Genomic DNA, 23,635 nt, shown 5'->3' on the forward strand with positions numbered 1-23,635 from the left:
GTGTGGCTGTCATGCAAGCTCTCATTTTCCACTACCACACCACTATCCAGCCCCACCCGAGCAATGTTTACAACTTCGCTGAACCTTGGTTTCCTCATATGCAAGCTGGAGCTACTACTACCACCTCATGATATGTTAACTGAGGTGACAGTCACGAAACCCTCTACCACTTGTCCAATTACAGAGCTCCAAAGTCCTAACCTATAGGTTGAACTCACAGGAAGATCGGGTGATACAAGGTGCTGCTTTAAGTTTTTTTTATAGCTAGAAGAAGAAAATTGGCAAAGCATGTAGTTGCTAGACAGTTTTATTTAATACCTTACATATTTGAGTAACTGATTAAAAAGCAAATGTTAATCAGTGTCTTAGAGTTGCACAAAAGGAGAACAAAAGAGAAAGTGATGGTTTCTTTGCCAGATTCATCTGGATGCAGGGCCCACTCAACCTAGAGCTTTAAAAGCAGCAGTTAGAATGAATACTGTTCTTAAGAGTCACGGCTCCCAGGAGTCGTGTTTTCTTTGTTTCTAGATGCTGTAGATGTAACATATGTAGAAACATGTATCTTCTCACATGGATTAGACATCAAAAGCATATCAACTAAAAAGTGAAAAAGAATACATTCAGATGTTAAATTATTGAGCTGTATAATAAATACAAATTCATTAATTTTCTAAAAGGACTCCCTCCAAAAAAAAAAAAAACCAATATTAATGAAGAGAAGTCTTTTTCATCATTCTCAAAAATTCTTCCTCATTTATTTGTCCATCCCCATCACGATCAGCTTCATCAAGCATTTCCTGTAAAAGAAAATGTAAGTGTGATACATGAAAGCTATTAAAAGTAAGTAATGCAGGTCAGTAGATGGCACCAAGGTTAAGGCAGCTGGATACCACATGGCCAACAGTGTGGTTCGAGCCCTGGACCCAGTGACTTGAGGGACACTCCAAAAGGATGTGTGTGTGTGCCCAAAAATTCTGAGAGGAAAATGGAGATTTTTTCTTGAAAGCTTATTTATTTTTTCTATGAGCCAGAGAGACATAGAGACAACAATCCCAATAGGGCCCCAATGCTGCCATCCATTCTGAGCCATAACCAGCCTTAGATTGTGACATGTGTGTCCAGAATGCACAGGGAGGTCTCCAGATGCAATTCCAGGACCTTCCCGTGTGGCTGTCATGCAAGCTCTCATTTTCCACTACCACACCACTATCCAGCCCCACCCGAGCAATGTTTACAACTTCGCTGAACCTTGGTTTCCTCATATGCAAGCTGGAGCTACTACTACCACCTCATGATATGTTAACTGAGGTGACAGTCACGAAACCCTCTACCACTTGTCCAATTACAGAGCTCCAAAGTCCTAACCTATAGGTTGAACTCACAGGAAGATCGGGTGATACAAGGTGCTGCTTTAAGTTTTTTTTATAGCTAGAAGAAGAAAATTGGCAAAGCATGTAGTTGCTAGACAGTTTTATTTAATACCTTACATATTTGAGTAACTGATTAAAAAGCAAATGTTAATCAGTGTCTTAGAGTTGCACAAAAGGAGAACAAAAGAGAAAGTGATGGTTTCTTTGCCAGATTCATCTGGATGCAGGGCCCACTCAACCTAGAGCTTTAAAAGCAGCAGTTAGAATGAATACTGTTCTTAAGAGTCACGGCTCCCAGGAGTCGTGTTTTCTTTGTTTCTAGATGCTGTAGATGTAACATATGTAGAAACATGTATCTTCTCACATGGATTAGACATCAAAAGCATATCAACTAAAAAGTGAAAAAGAATACATTCAGATGTTAAATTATTGAGCTGTATAATAAATACAAATTCATTAATTTTCTAAAAGGACTCCCTCCAAAAAAAAAAAAAACCAATATTAATGAAGAGAAGTCTTTTTCATCATTCTCAAAAATTCTTCCTCATTTATTTGTCCATCCCCATCACGATCAGCTTCATCAAGCATTTCCTGTAAAAGAAAATGTAAGTGTGATACATGAAAGCTATTAAAAGTAAGTAATGCAGGTCAGTAGATGGCACCAAGGTTAAGGCAGCTGGATACCACATGGCCAACAGTGTGGTTCGAGCCCTGGACCCAGTGACTTGAGGGACACTCCAAAAGGATGTGTGTGTGTGCCCAAAAATTCTGAGAGGAAAATGGAGAAGGGATTGTGGTGTGGCCATCTGCCTTGAGGAGGTGAGTTCTCACATTCTCTCTTTGTCTCTCTCTCTAGTGAAAGCACCTGCCCTATAGCAAAATAAAATAAAGTGACTATCCAAACACATACTCAAAAAAACACATTTTATTTTAAATGTGTGAGTACAGTTAAAGTTAGAATATAATTATAATCCTAAATGACAGGCATACCTCATGTTACTGTGCTTTCCGATTTACATTTTGCAGAGACGCCATGCTTTACCAATGGAAGGTTGGTGGCAACCCTGCATCCAGCAAGTGCATTGGCACCATTTTTTAACAGTGCGTGCTCACTTCGTGTCTGTCATGGTATGGTGATTCTTGGTGACCTGTGATCAATGATCTTTGATGTTACTATTGTCATTCTTTGGGGCACCATGAAGAACTGTGCCCATATGAAACAGCAAATTTTAAAATATGTATGCATGGTTTTTGGAGAGGTTTTTGCTATAGGGCACGTGCGCTCACCAGATGGACAGAGAGAGACAGAGAGACAGAAAGTGAGAAATCACCCCCCAGGGGAAATGGCCATGCTGCAATCGCTTCTCCTCCATTCTCCTCTCAGGATCTTGGGCACACACACACACACACACACGCCCCGTGTGAATTTAAGCCACTGGGTCTGGGAATCGAACTGCGGTTGACTACATGGGAGTCCAGCAGCATAGCCATTATGCCAACTGCTGGTATCCCCCCCCCCAATTTTTTAAACATTTATTCATTTAGTTATCTATTTATTGGGTCATTAGGAAAGTCATAATGTGTTTTTCTATGCAAAAATGCATCTTGACTTTCCCAACAACCTAACGTTTGTTGTGATTTTTCAAGCCGCTGGTTCTGGACTCAAACTGTGGTTGGCCATGTGGGAATCCAGCGCCCTAACCACCATGCCACCTGCTGGCCCTTAAAACAGTAAATTTAATTAATAAACGCTGCATGTGTTCTGAATGTTCCACTGGCCAGCCATTTCCGTCTGTCTCTCTCCTTGAGCCTCTCTATTCCCTGAGACACAGTATTCGAAAATGAGGGCAATTAATAACCTTATAACATAACAGTGGCCTCTGAGTGCTTATGTGAAAGGAAGAGTCGCATTGGGAGCTGGATCTCACAAGGCCAACTGCAGTTCAAATCCTAGCCCAGCAGTTTAAAAAATATTGCATGTTTAAAAAATATTTCCCTGACAGGATGGGAAAATGAAGGAAAAGGGATTGTGGTGAGATCACATCCCGTTGGGAGGGTGCTTTCTCATGCATGTATTAATGTACATGCCCTCTGGCAATAAAAAATAATAATACAAATCAATGACTAGGCTTAGTAGTGGAGAAGGTGTGTCGAAAGCTGAGTTAGGCCAAAATTTAGGCCTCTTGAATTGAGTAGCCAGGTTCTGAATGCAAAGGAAAAATTCTTGAAAGAAATTAAAAGTGCTACTCCAGTGAGCACACCAACGAAATGGTAACCAGCCATGGAGATTCCTCCGATGGATCTGGGCAAAGTAGACTGAAAACCCTCTGGAATGAATACACCATTCTAGATGCTGTTATGAACATTCATGATTCGTGAGAGGAGGTCAAAATATCAGCCTCAATGGGAATTTGGAAGAGTCAGTGAAGGAAGGAACTGCAGATGTGGTGGCAATAGCAAGAGAATTCGAATTCAAAGTAAAGTCTGAACACGTGACTGAACTGCTGCACTCTCATGATAAAACGTGAAAGGATGAAGACTTATTTCTTAGTCATGGGAAGGAAAGTGGTTTCTTAACACAGAAGCTGCTCTGGGTGAACATGACGACAAAGGATTTAGAATACTGCATAAACAGAGTACTAAAGTAATGGCAGGGTTTGAGAGGACTGACTCTGATTTTGAAAGAAGTTATGGGACCAGCAGGTGGAGTGGTGGTTAAGGCACTGGACTTCCACATGGTCAACAAAGTTTCGAGTCCTGGACCTGGTGGCTTGAAAATCACCCCTGGCACATGAGCATGCATGACCAAAATCCCAGGAAGAGAATGGAAAAGGAATTGTAGCATGGCCACCCCCCTTAGGGGGTGATTTCTTACTTTCCCCGTCACTGTCTCTGTCTCTCTCTCTCTGGAGAGTGCACACACCTTGTGACAAAAAACTTTTAAAAAAAAGTTTCTACTGTGGATTAAAAGAAAGTTTCTACTGTGGATTAAAAAAAAGTTTCTACTGTGGATAAAAAAGAAGTTTCTACTGTGGATAAAATGCTACCAAACAGACAATATCAGGTGTGATAGAGAAATCTTTCATGAAAGACAAAAAAAAAAAAAAATCAATCGATATGGCAAACTTAACAGCTGACTTAAGAAATTGCCACAGCCATCTCCACCTTTGGCAACAGCCACCCTCGCCATTCAGCAGCCCAGCCATCAGCATCAAGGCAAGACCCTCATACCAGCAAAAAAGTTCTGACTCTTGGAAACCTCAGACAATCATTAGCATGTTTTAGTAATCAAGTTTTTTTTTGTTTTGTTTTGAGAGATTTTTGCTATAGGGCATGTGCACTCGCTGGAGAGATGGAGAGAGACAGAAAGCAAGAAATCACCCCTCAGGGGGATGGCCACACTGCAATCCTTCTCATCCATTCTCCTCCTGGGATCCTGGGCATGCATGCACATGCGCCTGAGTTTGAAGCCACCAGGTCTAGGACTCAAACCACGGTCGGCCTTGTGGGAGTCAAGCAATGTAACCGCTATGCCATCTGCTGGTCCTACAATAAAGTGTTTTTAGATTAAGGTATGTGCATTGTTTTTCAGACATAACGCTATCACATACTTAATAAACTATACTAGTAGAAAGTTAACTTTTATATGCCTTGGGAAACCCCCAAATTTGTGACTTGCTTTACTGTGATTTTTGCTTTACTGCAGTGGTATTTCCAAGGTATGCCTGTATAACATAATCTGTGAACAACCATACAAAAATTGTGTAATATTAAAATTTATATATATAAATTATATAACTTAAAATATGCAAAATTTACCTAAAGTTCCTCATCTGTTAGATTTTCCCCTAGTTCCTTAGCAACCCTCTTGATATTGTTCAGTGTTATGCCTCCAGTATTATCATCATCGAATAATTTGAAAGCCTTCAATAGTTCTTCATTTTCATCCTTTTCACTCTTTAAAAGAAATGTCATTAGTCCTTCGTTTTTTCTGTCTATTCTATTTCATTTACTTATTCTCTTAGTCTACACTTTTGCTTATTTAGTTGATCATTTATTTCATCTGGAATTACTAGATCTCGGAGGTCTAGAGCACCAATATTAGGTTGCTGAATTCTGTCTTTATTAATCTGACTTTATTGAGAGAGAGAGATTTTTGCTATAGGGCGCATGTGCTCACTGGAGAGACAGAAAGTAAGAAATCACTCCCCTGGGGGGGATGGCCACACTGCAGTCCCTTCTCCTCTAATCTCTCTGGATCTGAGCACACATGCAGATGCACCTGGCATGATTTACGCTGACTCTAAACAGTTATACCAGGGACCGGCAGGTGGCATGGTAGTTGGGGCACCAGACTCCCACATGGCCATTCCCAGTTCAAGTCCCAGACCTAGCAGCTTGCTGTCTTGCTTTCTCTCTCTTTTTCTCTGATGACTATAGCAAGTTAAAAAAATAATAAAATAATTCTTTAAAAAAGTACATGCATTTTTAGAAAGAAGGTATCCCAGCATCATCCCTTCCCTCAAGGTATTTATTGAAGCAGAAAAGGCACAGGGTGATAAAGAAAACATATCTCTCATGAACCCTAGTAATTCAGACCCAGTACCAAGAAGGTACCCTCTGAGAGAACAAGGAGGTTGTGTCATTCAAACTCCTTAGAAAGAGCAAAATTGCCACTCAGTATATGTTTGCTGAATTCGAAGCTTCAAAATTCTAGCCCCATTCCCTCTGTTTGGCCACATGTCCTGACAAAAACTTCTGCACTCCAGGTGGTCTTTTTGCTAACACCCAGCAAAAAAACAATTTTTTTGTTATAGGGTGCTTGTGCTAGCCAGAGGAAGGGGTAGTGCAGAGTGAGAAGACACCTTGCCCCCTGCAGGATGGATGGCCACACTGCAATTCCTTCTCCTCCATCCTCCTTGGTATTTGGGGTGTGCACACATGCACATGGCATGATTTTTCAAGCCACTTCCCATCCAGGACTCAAACTACAGAGTGCGCCATGTGAGATCCAGTGCCTTAACCTCCACACCACCCGCTGACCCAGAAAACATCTTTAATCTTTCTGTCCCTATCTTACCCATCCTTCTTGAAAGACTTACTGGGTTGTCAGAGAAGTCATGACGTTTTTTCTATGTTTTTCTATGCAAAAATGCATCATGATTTTTCCGCCAACCCAATAGTTTAATTCTTCCTCTATGAATCCTTTGCTTTCTCTGAAAAGCATGCAAGTCTATTGTCCATATGTCTATCAAAAATGAAATCACAGCTATACCATTTTTATACTCATAATGGCAAAAAAGTCTTCGAAACTAATAGTGCCAGTTCCTTCGCTGTCCATTTCGGCTATCATTCTTTTAATTTCTTCTTTCTTTGGTTCAAATCCTAAGGCCCACATTGCAATCTGAAATAGGAAATAAATTAAGTCATGCTGTCATTCCAAGCTTTTTACTTGCTTACTAATGAATAGCTTTTCCGGTTGTTTGTTTGTTTTGGTTTTGTTTTGTTTTTAACGTTTTTGCTATAGGGTGCATGTGCTCACCAGAGAGATAGAGAGAGAGAGAAAGTGAGAATTCACCTGCAGGGGGGATGGCCACACTGCAATCCCTTCTCCTCCATTCTCCTCTTGGGATCTTCGGCATGCATGCACACGCGCCTAACGGAGTTTTAAGCTACCATATCTGGGACTCGAACCATGTTGGACTATTGGACTATGTAGGGGTTCAGCAACATAACCATTATGCCATCTGCTGGTCCCACTTTTTTTTTTTTTTTTACAATGGACTGGCCCTAAACCTAGAAAAGCAGGTGAGCAGGCCAAGGTTTCCCCCTGCTATGCCATTAGAGTACATCACCGATACACCCTGGCCTTTGATCTACTTGTTTATAGAAGCTCAATTAAAATGCCTAATAAGATATATTGTTAATGTGAGGAAGATGTGTGCACTGACGAAACTTTATATTGAGCTTTCAGAAACTATTTTTTTAAAGAATTATTTTACTTAACTTTATTTTTAATTTGACCAGAGAGGGACAGAAGGAAAGAAGAGAAAGAGAGAGAGAGCACGCGAGTGAGCAAGCACCAGGTCCAGTCCTCGAATCACGGTTGGCCATGTGGGAGTCCAGTGTCATTAACCACCATCCCACCTGCTGGCCCCTCAGAAAACTATTAAAGAAAAGTGTTTAAAGAATGTCATAAACGATATGGCTTTCTAAATATTTTAGAATGAGAAGAACCTTCAATTCTTTCACATCTATGGTTCCAGACCCATCGATGTCGAATAAATCAAAGGCCTCTTTAATCTCTTGCTTTTGGGTTTCATTCAATTCGATTTTTGTTGTTCTTCTCTTCCACTGGTCTGCACTTGTATGGCAGTTGGATGCCTGTAATAAATACACATGTGGGTGAAAGGGAAACCATATGACTGAAAAACTTGCCAGACTCAGAATTATTGAAGAAAACTGAAATCTAGTAAGTAAACTCATGCAGGTATCCTATTTTTTACTATATAATGAGCCTTGACAACTTTTCCCCTTTTCCCATTGCTAACATTTGTGCTTATGGTTATTCATATCTTGGTGTAAAGCTTGTTTTATTTATATGTGTGTATGTGTGTGTGTGTAATATAAATACTTTATTTAACTTTATTTTAATTTGACGAAAGAGACAAAAAGTGAGAAAACAAGCCGCCAAGTCCAGGACTCCTCTAACCGCAGCCAGCCATGTGGGAGTCCAACGCCCTTAACCACTACGCCACCCCCCCAACCCCCCACCCCCGGCTCCAAGCCTGGCTATTATTATTATTATTTTTAATGTACTTAACTTTATTTATTATTTTTTTATTTGAACAGAGAGGGAGGGAGGGGGAGAGAGGGAGAGAGAAAGCAAGCAAGCTGCCAGGTCCGTGGTTGGCCATGTGGGAGTTCAGCGCCCCTAACCACCACACCACCTGCCCAGCCCCGAGCCTGGTTATTTTTAATCACTTCGACTTTTCCTTAAAATTAGTGCCTTTTGAGAGGGAGAAGGGGCAAAGGAAGGCATGCTAGAACGGTGAATGGTGTTATGTCAGAGTACGAGTAGAAACCTGAGCTCCAGCGCCGGCCCCAGGTTACAACTTCACACTCACCATGTCCCCAAACCGCAGAGACCCCCAGGCCGCCCCCCCCCCCCCCCCCCGCCGCCCCGCCCACCACAGTCCTCGCGACACCGGCGGTTGCTAAGGTCGCTCTCCGCGACCGAATTCGGCCCCGCCCACGAAACCCTGTTGATTGACCGTCATAATAACCAGTGAGGAGAAAAGAGGGCCCTCGAGGACAGCCCCCTTGATTCTTCACCAATAGCGTGACGCTCCCACCTTTCCCCGCCCACTTTGTAGCGGGACGCTCCTCGGCTCTGGGTTGCTTAGCGACTAGCCGCCCTTCCCAGCAGCTCGCCGCCTCTTCGCACATGCGCGAACTGCAGACTTGGAAGGGGGCGCGTTCGCTTTGGCATTTGTGTGTCCCTGAACCCGCCTGGGTCGCGTCTGGCGGCGGGAGGCTGGCCTCCTTGAGACTGGACGGAGGAGCGAGGTTAGTAACAAGGTGCCCCCATTGGTATGTTAAGGTTTGGCGCGGACATGGGACGTCCTGGTTTGCTTTTCTGACCTCCGCTGGCGGGAAAAGATGACAATCCAGGACCAGGTAGGCCTGGGGTCCAGAATGGTCCTGAAGCCGGCGGGGAGTAGTAGCAGCGGATGGGACTGTCCTGTGTTCCCGCCGCTGGACGTTCGTCATCATCCACAGTGCCTGGGCCTGGCCTTTAGCCATTGCTTTCCTCCCTGGTCCGGGCAGCGAATCTAGCGTGAAAGACGCCAGGATTTCTGCATTTGGAAGGTCGGGCAGCAGAGTGGGTGGAGGGCAGTGGGCGTGAGGATAGGATGGGTCTGGGATGCACGCGACGCTGCACTGCATAGGCGAGAATGTACGTTGTATGCAGCGCTCCTTTGTGGGGTAGAACTTGGGCCACACCCGTAACCATTATCCAACACCCACACCCTCGAGCTGTGGCCATTTGTCCAGCCACAACAAGTATACGTCGAATGCTTGAGTGCTACACAGCCTGACAATCCAGGTAACTCAGTAATGCCAAGACTTGGGCATTAGACTTAGAAAAATACGACATGATTTTTCCAACAACCCGATAGATAGCATTTCAGTTATGGAGTACCCTGTTTAAAAGTTCTTTTTATTGGGGCCAGCAGGTGGCGTGGTGGTTAACTGTGTTGGATTCCCACATGGCTGACCGTGGACCTGGTGGCTTTCTCACTTTCTCTTTTTCTGTCTCTTTCTTGTCAAATTAAAAAATAATAATAACAAATGGAATTAAAGAAATAAAGATATTTTTAAAAATAAGTTATTTTTATTAGGACCAGCACTTGGCATAATGTTTATATTGCTGGACTCCCATGTAGTCAACTGTGGTTTAAGTTCCGGACTTGGCAGCTTAAGACTCACAGTGGGTGCATGTGTGTGTGTCCAAAATCCTGAGAGGAGAAGGGATTCTGGCATGGCCATACCCCTTTCCACCCCCACACCCCAACACCCGGTGGGGGCTTGGGGGGTGATTTCTTGCTTTCTGCCTCTCTTTGTCTCTGATGAGCACACACACACATAACAAAAAGCTCTCCCTATTATTGAACTGCAAAAGCCTTTTCTTGTAATAGGATATTACATTTTGGATGTAAATTCTTTTTGGGGGGGTGGGGGGGCTTGTGGTTTTATTTAGAAACAAATAAAACATGCACAGAAACGGTCTACTCATTTTCTTCACTGCGCAGCTTGGCACTGGGATTAGCGACTCTGATGGCCAGCTGGGCTGCTCTTTCCACCGTGGCATTGCAGTTCTTGGAGGAAACGTGAGCGATCTCAGTACAGTAAGGCTTAGTACGCATCAGCAGCACTTCCAGCTCATTGACGTTATGGACCAGGAACTTCCGGAAGCCACTGGGCAGCATGTGCTTTGTCTTCTTGTTGCTCCTGTAACCGATGTTGGGCATCAAGATCTGGCCCTTGAATCTCCTCTGCACCCTGTTGTCGATACCTCTGGGTTTCCACCAGCTGCGCTTAATTTTGTCATAAAGGTCTGACTGGTGCCGGATGAACTTCTTGTTCCTCTTTTTGATGATCTCGGGTTTCACGAGGGGTCAGAGGGCAGCCACGAAGCCAGCTAGGAGATGGCTGCCACCTCCACAAGGCAGCCCTGAGGTCTACTCCTCCTAGTAACTCTGAAAGGCAGAGTAGTTAAATGACTTGCTAAAGATTACACAACTCGTATGCAGGAGAGCCAAGTTCAACCCAGACTTCTGCATTCAGAGATAGATGGTCCCCAAATGATGAAGGTTTAGCTTACAGGTTTTTAGCTTTATGATGGTGTAAAAGCAACGTGCGCTTGGAGTCACCATACTTCAAATCCCCGTCTAATCATTCTGTTTTTCACTTTCAGTGCTACTGTACTAAAATGATAAATTGCATGAGACATTCAACACCTGACTATAAAATGGGCTTTGTTAGGTGATTTTGTGCAGCTGTAGGCTAATATAAGTGTTCTGAGTACATTTAAGGTAGGCTAGGTAAGTGATGATGATCAGCAGGCTAGGTGCATTGAATATACTTTTAAATCAGGCTTCCATGGATTTATCAGTATGTAATCCCATTGGTAAGTCATGGAAAGTCTGAAATGATTTCAAACACTACCTCAAATTGTTCCACAATTTTCCTTACTTAAAACACTTAGTGATTAGTGGTTCCCATTGCAAGATTAAATTTAAGCTTTTTGGCATGACACATAATGTCCTTCATGATCTAACTCCTTTCCCTCCAGAGCTTCATCTCCTACTGTTCCCCACTATGTTCTGAATATTCCCCTAAAACAAAACTACTCGTATTACTCCTAATACACAGATATTGTACTTGCTATCACCTCTTTCTCCTCACTAATTCTTTTTAGTTGTTGTTCAAGACTTGTTACAGGGATTGTCTTCTCTGGAAACATTGCCTGCTGTCTGCTTGTTCCATTTCCCTTGTTGGGTAGGGTGTACCTCCTCCATGTCCCCGTGCTTTTATCATTAACATTGTTATAACCCTGTTTCATTGCACTTACTGTATTTATAGAATTATGTATATCTCAAAGACGGGACCAAATCTTATTTTTCTTTTTGTTTGTATTCATAACCATACATTGGACTAAATAAAGTTCCAAGTTTGTACTTCATTTGCAGATAATGGTCTACAGTCATGGCTTGCAGGGTCATAAACAAAAGAAGGCACGCAGGACTTCAGCAGCTTTCATCATTTGCAGAAACAGGAAGAACTTTCCTAGGCCCAGTCAAATTATCCAAATTTATTATAGATGAAGAGAGTCACGAAAGCATTTTAATCAGTTCAACAGTAAGACTTCTTGAAAGTTTGGATTTAACCAGCGCAGTGGGACAGCTTCTCCATGAAACAGTTCAAGCACAACACAACACATACAGAACCGGAACCAGTACTCTCTTGTTTCTTGTTGGCGCGTGGAGCAGTGCTGTCGAAGAATGTCTTCATCTGGGTGTTCCCATTCCTGTGATAGCGTCAGTAATGTCGGAAGGCTTGAGCTCTTGCAGTGAAGAGGTGGTTTCCCTTCAGGTACCTGTCTCCAATATATTTGACGATATGGACAACACAAAAACATTTTCTGAACTTGAACCATTTAGTGTTGGTTTATGTCCATTTCTCCAAGGCCCTTCAAATACTCATTGGATACAGGAAGACTGTGATCTGAGAGATGTTCGCTCTCAACCACGGACCGTTTTCAGTCTTTCTGCGAGCGCTGTTAAGTCACCTAAATTCTTCAAACCTCAGGTTAAGGTTGAAGCAGACCAAAATACATCACAAACTCTGAAAACCAGTGTCCTTGCAGATACCTGCCACAGAAGGTCAGTATTGATCCACAGTAGGCATTTTAACAGGAGGGGTAATAATCAGATAAACAAACCAGATGGTGTTCTAGAACATCACGGAGCAGCTACACCCAAAACTTCTGGATGTAACAGTCTGCTGGAGTTGGCAGTGGGCTTGAGTCATGGCGACCACAGCAGCATGAACTTAGTAGAAGCAGCAGCACGGCTACAGTGGCAGAGCGCACGTGTGCAGCCAGGCAGCCGCACGGTGCCTTTTACATTTGACATTTCAAGAATCTACACATGTTGTCTACCAGGTTTACCAGAAACGTTTTCTTGTGTTTGTCCAGGTTATATCACTCTCATATCAATGTCTAGTAGTACTCTGGTCAGGGAATTGCAGAATCAGCCTGTCCGGGTAGTTCTCATTGAAGGTGACCTCACAGAGAATTATCGCCACCTCGGATTTAATAAGTCTACAAATGTTAGAACAGTATTAGATAGCGTGAAGCTTCAGGAAGACACTTCAGAAGAACTGTGGGCGAATCACGTATTACAAGTATTAAGCCAGTTTGATGTGAACCTTGTCCTGGTACAGGGAAACGTATCTGAATACTTAGTTGAAAAATGCAGACAGAGTAAGCGGTTGGTGATCGGCTCAGTGACAGACAGTGCGATGCAGGCGTTTGCAGAGGCTGCAGGAGCAGTGCAGGTGGCCTACATGACACAAGTGAATGAAGGCTGTGTGGGCAGAGGGGTCTTTGTGACCTTCTGGAGAAGCAGTTCCTTGGATATTGTAGATGGGAACAACAGAATGGCGATCTTGTTAAAAGCAGAAGGAATTCGTTTGGTTACCGCAGTGCTCACTAGCCCAGTCACTGCGCAGATGCAAACCAAGGAAGACAGGTTCTGGACTTGTGCCTACCGTTTGTTTCATGCCCTAAAAGAGAAAAGAGTCTTCCTTGGAGGAGGTGCGGTTGAATTTTTTTGTCTTAGCCATCTTCACGTTCTCGCAGAGCAATCTCCAAAGAAAGGAAACCATGCCTGCTCAGGATGGCTTCATAATACTTCCTCTTGGCTGGCCTCATCTCTGGCAATCTACAGACCTACTGTGCTCAAGTTCCTGGCAAACGGATGGCACAAATACCTCTCGGCTCTCATGTGTAACACTGCTATTTCCTCATCAGAATTTGAAGCCAGCACATGTATTCAAACTCATCTACAAAATGCCATGGACTCTGGCTCTCCTTCATCTTACATCTTGAATGAATATAGTAAATTAAATAGTGGAATTGTTAATTCAGGCATTTCAGGTAAACCGGAGAAGATCCCAAGAGTTTATGACATTGTTACACCAAAGATTGAAGCGTGGCGCCGAGCACTGGATCTGGTGCTGCTGGTGCTTCAGACAGACAGTGAAGTTATTACTGGACTTGGGCACACACAGAAAAGCCCACAGGAACTAGAGGGCTATTTATTTTTGTAGTGTTACTAGCTAAGTCTTTGGAAATTACTCTTTTATAATGTATCATGATAATAATAAATTTACTAGTAGCTAAATTATAATGCCTTAATACCAGCTATAGGTTTAGTATCCCTTATTGAAACTAGCTGGGACCAGAAATGTTTTGGGTTTTGGATTTTTTCACATTTTGTAATATTCGCATATGAGATGAGTTGGGGGTGGGACCAAAGCCTAAACACAAAATTTATTTGTATTTCCTATACAGTGTGTACTTAGCCTGAAGATAATTTCATACAATATTTTCAGATTGCAGTATTCTTTCTGTGACCTGTCATGCAGTCACTTGTGTCATGTTGGTGCTAAAACATGAAATATTTCAAGTTTCAAATTAGGGATGTTAAAAAAAAAAAAATAGGTGATATCTTCCGATAACTGAGATTTTACTCTACTTACAAGCTAACAATTTTTAACCTGTTATTGTTTCATGGACTGTTACAGAATACACAACATACACAACACATCTGGGTCAAAGACAGAGGACTTTACTATTCACAGCAAAAGCTGTAACTAGAACTTCATGTTTTCATCAGTTCCCCCTTTTTCTAAGTCCCACAAGAATAGCACAAAGGGCCAATGTTGGAAGCTTGTGCATGGTGGGTTGTGTTGAAATAGAGGAACGCTGAGCTTGGGATAGTCGCTGATTTTTTTTAAGCATATGTGATCCTTTCATGAGAGTGAGAAACAGAGACAGGTACCCTCAACAGGGTCTCACACCTTGAGTCCTTTCCCAGCTAGCCAGGATCATGGATGTATGCCAGACACGTTCAGGCAGATGGGAGGAGCTGAATCCCCACCCTTCCATGTGGATCTAGTTTCATTTGAGAAGGACATTACCACTGTGTCACTGAGCCAACCCTTTACTGCTTCTATAATAAGCAAAAACTAATTGTGTTCTTTGCGCAAGTTGTTACCTCACACTTGACGGTTGCTTAGTGTAAACACAAGCCTGGTACATGGACTGGAGAGAGATCAAGTTCTTGGATCCTCAGTGTACCCAGTAAGCCGGCAGGGATGCCAGAGCCCATAGTGGGTAGCCCCTTCTAACAATCCACCAATGGCTTGCCAAACCTGAATTTTCACGTGAGTATACCACAGCATTGGATACTCTGATTATCTGACAATTAGGTTTTTTCAGTACCAAATCTATTTGATTGTTTCACGTAGCAATTAATTAAGACTCCTACAACAGACAAGGAGCAACGGGATGAAGCCAGTTTGCAGTATTGACCTCAGTCTTGTCTCTCAAGGTCTTCCAGTCAATATGAGTTCCTAGAGTGGAACAGCAGGTCTTTTCTTAAATTAAGCATCCAGAATACAGTCAAAGGCTAACCTGTTAAACATCATGACCTGGGTAAAGAGCTTTGACTGATGCGCTGATCTCTGAGTCATCGCTAATAATTATGGGAACAATAAATGGGTCAAACCCATGCCCTCTATGGAGACGTGTTCCATGGCCTATTTTCTCCATATACAAGGGCATAATCCAGGTTATTCCAGTTCAGAATTGTTGTCAAACCTGATTTCAATCACCTTCATAGAGATTTTTGACTAAGCCACCAGGTATTATAGTATGGCTGATTGCAGTTGCAGTCACAGCCTTAATTGCCATTCATGGTATCGTTCTGAGATCAGTCAGATCAAATCAGGGTTGTGCTGATCCCTGTCTTTCTGCATTGATGGCATCAGCAGATGCCCAGCAGATGGCAGAGTTCGTCCATCTTCTATATGCATGGCAATGCTCCAGATGAGGAGTCTGAACATTTATGTATGTAACTCACACACCACTGCAGCTCCTCAGTGCCCAGAGTCCTGGTATCTTTTACAGTGTTTGGGCCCAGTATCCCTTTCCTCCATGGGACTGGGTTGAATGATGTCTTGGACTCCAATATTGAATATCAATGAAAGTTTGAGTCATTTTCTTCCTCAAAGTCTCCCATGATACTTGACTTTTTACTTAAGGCAACTGAGATCAGGGTGGAGGGGTAGAATGTCACCATGCCAGTAAATGATGGTTTGCATTTACTTTTGATCTTGATTGGTTGTGCGTCTTAGTTCATGTTCTGCTTCTGTGACAGAATATATAGACTGGATATTTTATTTATTTATTTGAGAAAGATTGTTGCTATAGTGCATGTGCGCTTACCAGAGAAAGAGAAAAAGGCAGAGAGACAGAAAGCGAGAAATCACCCCGTGGGGGAGGGGGGGGGATAGCCACCTTCATTCTCCTCTTGGGATCCTAGGCACACATGTACACAAGTTTTGTTTTTTTGTTTTTTTTTTGTTTTTTTTTTTGTTTTTTGCTATAGGGTGCATGTGGTTGCCAGAAAGACAGGACAGACAGAGACAGAGAGACAGAAAGACAGAAATCACCTGCCAGGGAGAATAGCCATGCTGCAATCCCTTCTCCTCCATTCTCCTCGCGGGATCTTGGGCACATATGCACACCCGCCCAGCGTGAGTTTAAGCCACTGGGTCTGGGACTCGAACTGCCGTCAACTACACGGAAGTCCATTGACATAGCCATTATGGCTACTGCTGTTCCCAACCCCAGCGTAAGTTTTAAGTCACCAGGTACAGGACCCAAACTGCAGTAGACTATGTGGGAGTCCAACAACATAACCATTACGCCATCTGCTGGTCCCAACTGGGTAATTTATAAATAAACAAATTTATTTGGCTCATGGTTCTAGAAACTAGGAAGTTCAAAAGCAAAACATCAGCACCTGTCAAGGGCCTTTATGCTGTGTCATCCCACAGAAGAAGGCAAAAGGAAGGTCTAGTGAGTGTATAAGACAGAAAAAAAGACCAGACTCCTGCGATAACTAATCCACTCCCGTGATAATGGCATTCATTGATCTCTCACAGCAAGGCAACTATTATTCATATTTGTGGTATGGGCCCAGCCTCATGGACAGTCCATAGCATACTGGACTGCAGCGCTGGAAGCCACATGGCTACCTGAGGTTCCAATCTCATTTCTGTTTTACCTGAAATGTGCACACACCCGAAGTCCTGACAGGCTGGAAGAAGGATTATGCCGTGACCTGGCTCTGTCAATGACAGAGTGCTTCTCTCTATGCATGTGGACACTTTCTACTATCAATTTTTAAATAATTGGGGTGTGACTTCCCTGGCTGCTTCTATATGCATGGATGTAGATGCGTTTTTACCTCCTGAAAGTGGAATCATACTGAACACACTGCCATATGATCTACTTCCATCAGTATGTTAAGAAAGTTCCTTAATACCTTTAAATAGAGTTCAGTAAAATAGTTTCAATGGCATCACATACTTTCCCAGCAGAGAAATATATAGTAATTTATTTCAACCATATTCTGTTACACATTTAGGTCAATTCCAGTTTGGAAGCTATTAAGGGTATCATAAATGTACTTGCAACTTTTTTATTCATGATTCTTTCCTCTGATAAATTCTTAGAGATGGAAACTGGGTTGCAGGACCAGCAGATGATGTAATGGTTACATTACTGGACTCCACCCAGTCAACTATAGTTCGAGTCCTGGACTCAGCAGCTTAAAACTCATACCAGGCACGTGTATGTGCATGCCCAAAATCTTGAGAAGAGAATGGAGGAGAAGGGATTGCTTGCAATGTGGCCATAGCCCTGGTGGGTGATTTCTCGCTTTCTGTCTCTGTCTCTCTCTGTTATCTCTCCAGTAAGCACGCTTGCCCTATAGCAAAAAAAAAAAAAAAAAAAAAAAAAAAAAAAAAAAAAAAAATTGGTTTGACAAATTTGAGTGAAAACGCAATTTTATTTTAATTAAACTGTTTTTGGTTATTAGGAAGAAAAGAATGGTGATTTTTCTTTATTTAAAAAAAAAGTTTCCTCCTATGTCACTGGACTTGCATGTAGCCAACCGCGGTTCGAGTCCTGGACCCCGTGGCTTAAACTCATGCTGGGCCCGTGTGCATGCATGTCCAAGATCCCGAGAGGAGAACAGAGGAGAAGGGATTGCGGTGTGGCCATCCCCCCCGGGGGGTGATTTCTCGCTTTCTATCTCTCTGTCTCTGTCTTTCTGGCGAGCACAGGCACCCTGTAGCAAAAAAAAAAAAAAAACTCTCAGAAAAAAGTTTCCTCCTTTGTGTTATGTTTAGGAAAGTCTTCTCAACTTTAAGAAGTATTCTGATCCAATCACATGCTCTTAGTACTTTTCTGGTCTTACTTATCTCTCACATTTAAATATTTAACCCATCTGGGATTTATTTTAGCAGACAGTATGGGCTAAGGCTCTAAATTAACTTTTCCTAAATGGTTATCCTGTTGTCCCTACATCAGTATAGGATTTCTAGATATTTCTTAGCAACAAGGAGGAAATACCAGCAGAAACAGAGTTCAAGTTCCCAGTTGTGCTAAGAAACGTGCTCTTGCCTTTCTCATGGATTCATAACTGTTCAGCATTTTATCATTTTTCCTGCCACCATGGCAGCATACCCTATTGAAAAAGAATAATTGAAACTTGTTGCAAGGTCTCCCCTTTGATAAACGTGTTATATTATATTGAAGGCCAATCTTCCCAAGAAGTGTTTTTAAACACACATTTGCTTCTTTTCATCAAAGCTTTGCTGAGGAACCTAAAGATGTCTTCTTTCCTGTGACCCATAGGTGGCAAACTTCCACTCTTACGTACTTTCACATTTTTGACATGCAAATTTTAAGTGCACAAAAATGAGAGAGAAGATTACTTTGGTGCAGGTTAGCATAAAGTTGTAAGTAAGGGCTTAAAGGGAACTCTGTGGGCCGTTCGCTTTTAAATTTTTTGTATGTTTTGAGCATAGACTAGGGTCAGAGTCCCAGCTGTGCTGTGAACTAATGGGAACTTGGGCAAGTGATTTAAGTTCCCTTGGCTTGTTAACTCGCCCTTAAATTGCAAAGTCAAACGAGGTCATTCCTATTGTAGTATCCAACTCCAAATTTTGCAATGCTTGTTGCCAGTTTATATTCCTGAAAGATTTTGACTAGTGAAACTCATCTGAAAAGGGGCAAAAATGTCAAAGAATTACTGCTTAAGATTATATTAAGACCAGACTTGATTTTATTTTTAAAATATATTACTGGTGCAACGATGTGAATATACTTAATACCACTAAAAGTGATTAAGATGATAAATTTTATGTTACATATATTTTACCATAGTTAATGTTTTTAAGTAATAAAATTTATTTCCAAAAATTTGTTACACCATGTTTATAGTGAGGGTTTCAAAAATTGACCAGTTACAGAGTCAAACCATTATAATAACTTATTTTATTACAAATCAGAAGAAATACAATGGAGAATTAAATAGTTCTCAGGCCAGCCAGGAGCATGGTGAGTAAGGTGGCTGAATCCCACATGGCCTTCAGTGCAGTTTGAGTCCTGCACCCAGCTGCTTGAAAAACACACCAAGTGTGTGTGCATGCATGCCCAAAATCCTGAAGGGAGGGAGAAGTGGAGAAGGGATTGTGACATAACCATGCCCTGTGGGAGTGCTTTTTCACCTTCCCTCTCTGTCTCTGGTGAGCACACACCCTCACTGGCAAATTTTAAAAACAGTAACTTTGTCAAATATATGGAAATAAATGAATTTACACCTATTGTCACTACAACCGTATCGGTAAACTGCAATGTGAAAAGGAGACTATAAGGGGCCAGAGAGCGGTGCAGCAGTAAAGGTGGTGCTGGGCCAAGCCGATTCACATGGGAAGGTTCCAGGTTCGCTTCCAGGGACCTTCCCAAACATGTGCGCAGGCTGGGCCTGAAGGCAGATCTAAACCAACCATTAGAGGCAGGTTAGCGGGCCAGCCAGGGGCAGAGGCAGTAGGGTGCAGTTGGGCAATACCAGTGCCCTATGGGAGGGCTGGGTTTGGTCAGATCCTGGGCCATTCTGAGCACACCAGGCGTGCCCATGCACACCTGTGATCCTGGATGGCTGGAAGGCAGGGGGAGTTGTGGCAAGTGGGATCCTGTCAAAGGTCCCTCCACCTCTGTCTCATATAAGAAATTAAAAAGGAAAGCCAGGTTAGTGACTAGTCAGGCTATCTTTGGGGAGAAGGCAGGAAATAAGATGGCAAAGAGAACAAGGAGGGTAGGCAGTGTTCTTGTTCCTTATCCTGGGTGGTGGCTACAGGGGCGGGCTCCCTTTGTGATTGTTTATTTTTTAGCTCCATGTAGTTTTTAAGAAATGCCATTTAAAAACAAGAACACACTATATGTACATTTTTGTAAAGTTCAAAACATTTATGATTTGTGTTTTGGGAAGACTGAATTGTCAAAGTGGGTTAAAAAAAGTCAGTCTTTTCCATGTGAGAATGCAGTAAAGATTGATCAAGATACTTAAAACATAAAAGAAAAGCTAGTCCATGGATATGAAGATGATAGTAGAGGTCATTCAGTATTTGAATAATTTGCCAAAGAAGGCAATAGAATTTCTCTGCTCAGAGCTCTCTGAAAAATAACTTTGTTGGGAACCAGCAGTTAGTAATGGCTATGTCGCTGGACTCCCACGTGGTCGACCGCGGTTCGCGTCCCGGACCCGGTGGCTCAAAACTCACGCCGGGCACGTGTGCATGCGTACCCAAGATCCCGAGAGGAGAATGGAGGAGAAGGGATTGTGGCGTGACCATCCCCTCTGGAGGGTGATTTCTCACTTCCCGTCTCTATGTCTCTGTCTGTCTGTCTGGCGAGCGCACACACCCTATAGCGAAAACCTCTCCAAAAAAAAATAAATAACTTTGTTGTAAAAACCAGTCCTACATGGAGCCAGTAGGTGGCATGGAGGTTAAGGTGACGGAAGCCCACCTGGCCAACTGTGTGGTCTGAATCTCAAACCTAGCAGCTTGAAAAACTGGGTGCCTGTGTGTCCAAAAATCCAAGAGAATGGAAGAGATTGAGGCGTGCCTATCCCTCCTGTGGGTGATTCATTCTCTCTCTCTCTCTCTCTGTCTCTCTCTCATTCCAGAGAGCACACATATCTTATAGGAAAAAATAATAAAAAATTTAAAATAAAAATTAGTTCTGCTTTGAGACAATGTCTTAGGATAATTTACCAGATAATATTTAAGACTTAAATAAACCTTTATAAGTAATTTTCATTTTGGAAATCAAAAATAAAACACAACAAAATAAAATCTCAGATTCTTGAATTCCTATACCAGGATCCTTGCCAGAGAGACTTAAGATAATTCATTTATTTTTAGTTACAGCAAACTTTATTTTACTCTAGTACACTCTCCATTCAGCTGAATTTCCCTAGGCTCAATTTAATGTTTGTTTTTGTTTTACTTTTTCCCCTCTTACCATTGTTACAAGTATCTGTTCCTAATTGTTGTCAATATGCTGACAGTCCTAGACTCGCTTTCCTTCTTCCTTTACTTACTGTTTTCCAACTCTGTGATTTAGTGCCCGGTCACTGCTTTCTTGATGTGCCCCTGGCTTTCATGACTTTATTATCCCTTGTCATGTTTCTTTCACTCTGCTCGTATGTCTAAGACTCTCAGTTTCTAGATCTGACTGCGGTACAGTAGGTTCTGGAAAATGTCCACTTCCTTTCGCAATCATGGCTGTAGACGAAAGCCGTATGTTCAGCCCTGCTCAGTGTTGACTCCTTTGGCTCCAGGATTACATCTTTAGAATTGGGCCAGTTGAGGGCTAGCTGGTGGTGTGGTGGTTGAGGTGGCTGGATCCCACCAGGCCCACTACACCGTCCAAGTCCTAAGCACCAGCTGTTCAAGATAATTACTTAGGCACCAGTTGATACATTATTATAGTAACACAACTGTTAAGAGCTTCTCAGAGCAAAGCATTTTTCTTTGTGGTTGATTTTTCATGTATTATTTTCTTTCACTCTTTACTGAATTTTCTAAACCTAACTATTCCAAGAAAAGATACATTCCTCCACATTATTATGTTCTATTTCCTTTTTAAAATAGGCATTGGCTGATAACAACAGCTGCCAAATAATAAGCACCATCTTTATTGTTCACATTTTATTGAGAAGTTAACCGAGGCACAGAGGTGTTATTTTGGCAAAGTAGGAGGAGACCTAGACTTCTTTTTTCTTGTTTAGTTTTTCTGTAGGGTTCATAAACTTGCTGGAAGGAGAGAGAGAAACAAAGTGAGAAATCATCCCTCCCAGGGGGCATAGCACACTGCAGTCCCTTCTCCTCCACTCTCCTCTTAGGATTTTGGTCTTTCATGCACACGCACCTGGCATAATTTTCAAGTCACTGGGGCCGGTTCTCAAACCACAGTTCGACCATATGAGAATCCAGTGCCTTAACCACCAGATCACTTGCTGGCTCCCAAGTAACAATATAGTTTATACTTACCACCTTATTCTGAATTTTGCACTTACCGTGCATTTTTTTTTCTTATTTACTATCTATTATTGCTCTCCTAACTAGAGAAACTCTCATGTCCATCTCTCTGGTACACAGGGAAGTGAGTGAGAAGTGTCCCTGTAACACCTCTGCATGAGTTTCCCATACTGCTGTGCTCCAGGACCTACCAAGCAGGGTCCACCAAGATCAGGGCAGACTGCAAGTCCAGTCGCTCTCACGTGGCTTTTGTGACTCTTTCTGAGGTACAGGGTTTTCAGGGCACCACGGCCGAGCTTTTCCTCCAGCTCCCAGCCACCTTCCTGATCTGCAGTCTCTCTTAGTCTTTTCCTCCACAATGTTTCCTTCACCCCCCTCCTGTTGTGAAACAGAGCTGTGTAAGCCATCTTCACAGAACTCCCTGCCTGTTCTCGTTAATTTGCTGCCCTTTCCCCAATTATCTAATGTTTCCCACTATGCTACCAGGAATCAGAACAAGTATGAGTGATCGATTGCTATGTAATAAATCACCCCAAAACTTAGTGGTTTAGAACAACAATTCTTTTATTTCTCAGGACTCCGAGTTGGCTGACTCCTCTGCTATTTGGCCTTGGCATACGGCTGGGAGGGCCAGCATGACCTCAGGCACTTAGCTGGCAGTCGGATGGCTACCAGCTGGAACACATTGCATCTCTTCCATGTAACCACTCATCAGGAAGGTGGACTGACTTACCTGGTGTGTCCATCTCAGGCCCATTCCTGAGATCAAAGGCCTTTCAAGGTCTTGTTTAGAAGTCCACAGCTACACTTCTAACACACTCTTTTTGTCAAAGCACGTGACAAGGACAGGTCAGATTCAAAGTAGAGGGGCTAACTGTCTCTTGAGAGGATGAGATACAAAAGAGTACATGTTTTCCAATCTCTTACAATGCCAAAAGAGGAAAAATGGGCTAGACCAAGTGCCTTGAAGTGAAAAGGTTCATTGAAGCCCAAATAAAATACGACTTTGCTTTTCATTCAGGTAAGTAAGAATAACAGCAGACTAAACACTGTCAGTTCCAATCACTACAATGAAATCACTGTAACACTAACAGGTCACAAGGAAATTAAGAAATTGTCTCAGGCTCAGAAAGTATTTGTAAGAGGAAGTGGAGGTACTAAGTCTTGTTTCTCCAGGCAAAGTGACCAGACAAGTGCACTTTCCAAACGCAGAGCGTTATGCTAATCACATTCTGAGCCACTGTAGTTAAAGATAGAATAGAGAACACTAGCCAAAGATTTTTTTCATTTAAAAGTCGATTTACAAATGAACCCCCTTATGTAGTCATCAGTTTGCCAACATTAACTGATAGGAGTTTGTATTTTTATTGCCACCTGCATCGCATAAGTGGGGAAAGTTAAATGACATCATTAACATAATGCATCTGTTGAAATACCTGGCTTACCTTAGCCCCTAAATATAATACATATAGTAATTATATATTATATATATTTAATTATATATTGTTTTA

At 42.4% G+C, this 23,635-nt stretch overlaps 2 protein-coding genes, 1 long non-coding RNA gene and 1 pseudogene across 5 annotated transcripts in view; 2 read left to right on the plus strand and 2 right to left on the minus strand.

The window, feature by feature from the left end:
• Positions 1–1,438: 1,438 nt before the first annotated feature.
• Positions 1,439–9,564, minus strand: LOC102482107 (centrin-4-like). 3 transcript variants are annotated; one of them, XR_001370698.2, is made up of 6 exons: positions 9,015–9,560; positions 7,608–7,754; positions 6,646–6,774; positions 5,190–5,327; positions 2,361–2,518; positions 1,439–1,961 (listed from the first exon to the last, which is right to left on the minus strand). XR_001370698.2 is itself a non-coding variant. In XM_006153132.3 (5 exons), exons 1-4 carry the CDS (start codon positions 9,318–9,320, stop codon positions 5,190–5,192), a joined length of 720 nt encoding a protein of 239 aa, XP_006153194.2. In that variant the 5' UTR covers positions 9,321–9,558; the 3' UTR covers positions 1,873–1,961. The 3 variants fall into 3 exon arrangements, 2 of the variants coding, with proteins under 2 accessions (XP_014445068.1, XP_006153194.2); XM_006153132.3 differs by lacking the exon at positions 2,361–2,518 and having other exon boundaries at positions 1,873–1,961; positions 9,015–9,558; XM_014589582.2 differs by lacking the exons at positions 2,361–2,518; positions 6,646–6,774 and having other exon boundaries at positions 9,015–9,564.
• Positions 8,739–14,280, plus strand: BBS12 (Bardet-Biedl syndrome 12). Its single transcript, XM_006153130.2, has 2 exons — positions 8,739–8,939; positions 11,627–14,280. Exon 2 carries the CDS (start codon positions 11,643–11,645, stop codon positions 13,767–13,769), a length of 2,127 nt encoding a protein of 708 aa, XP_006153192.1. The 5' UTR covers positions 8,739–8,939; positions 11,627–11,642; the 3' UTR covers positions 13,770–14,280.
• Positions 10,163–11,455, minus strand: LOC102498235 (60S ribosomal protein L32 pseudogene; annotated as a pseudogene).
• Positions 14,281–19,068: 4,788 nt separating the features above from the next.
• The window catches only part of LOC102480999 (uncharacterized), a 26,416-nt gene continuing 21,849 nt past the window's right edge, over positions 19,069–23,635 (plus strand). Inside the window, exon 1 of the long non-coding RNA XR_003550151.1 lies at positions 19,069–19,137. This is a non-coding gene — a long non-coding RNA (uncharacterized LOC102480999). The remainder of the gene's footprint in view (positions 19,138–23,635) is intronic.

Source organism: Tupaia chinensis, unplaced genomic scaffold, assembly GCF_000334495.1.
Source record: "Tupaia chinensis unplaced genomic scaffold, TupChi_1.0 Scaffold000362_1, whole genome shotgun sequence".
Lineage (NCBI taxonomy): Eukaryota > Metazoa > Chordata > Mammalia > Scandentia > Tupaiidae > Tupaia > Tupaia belangeri.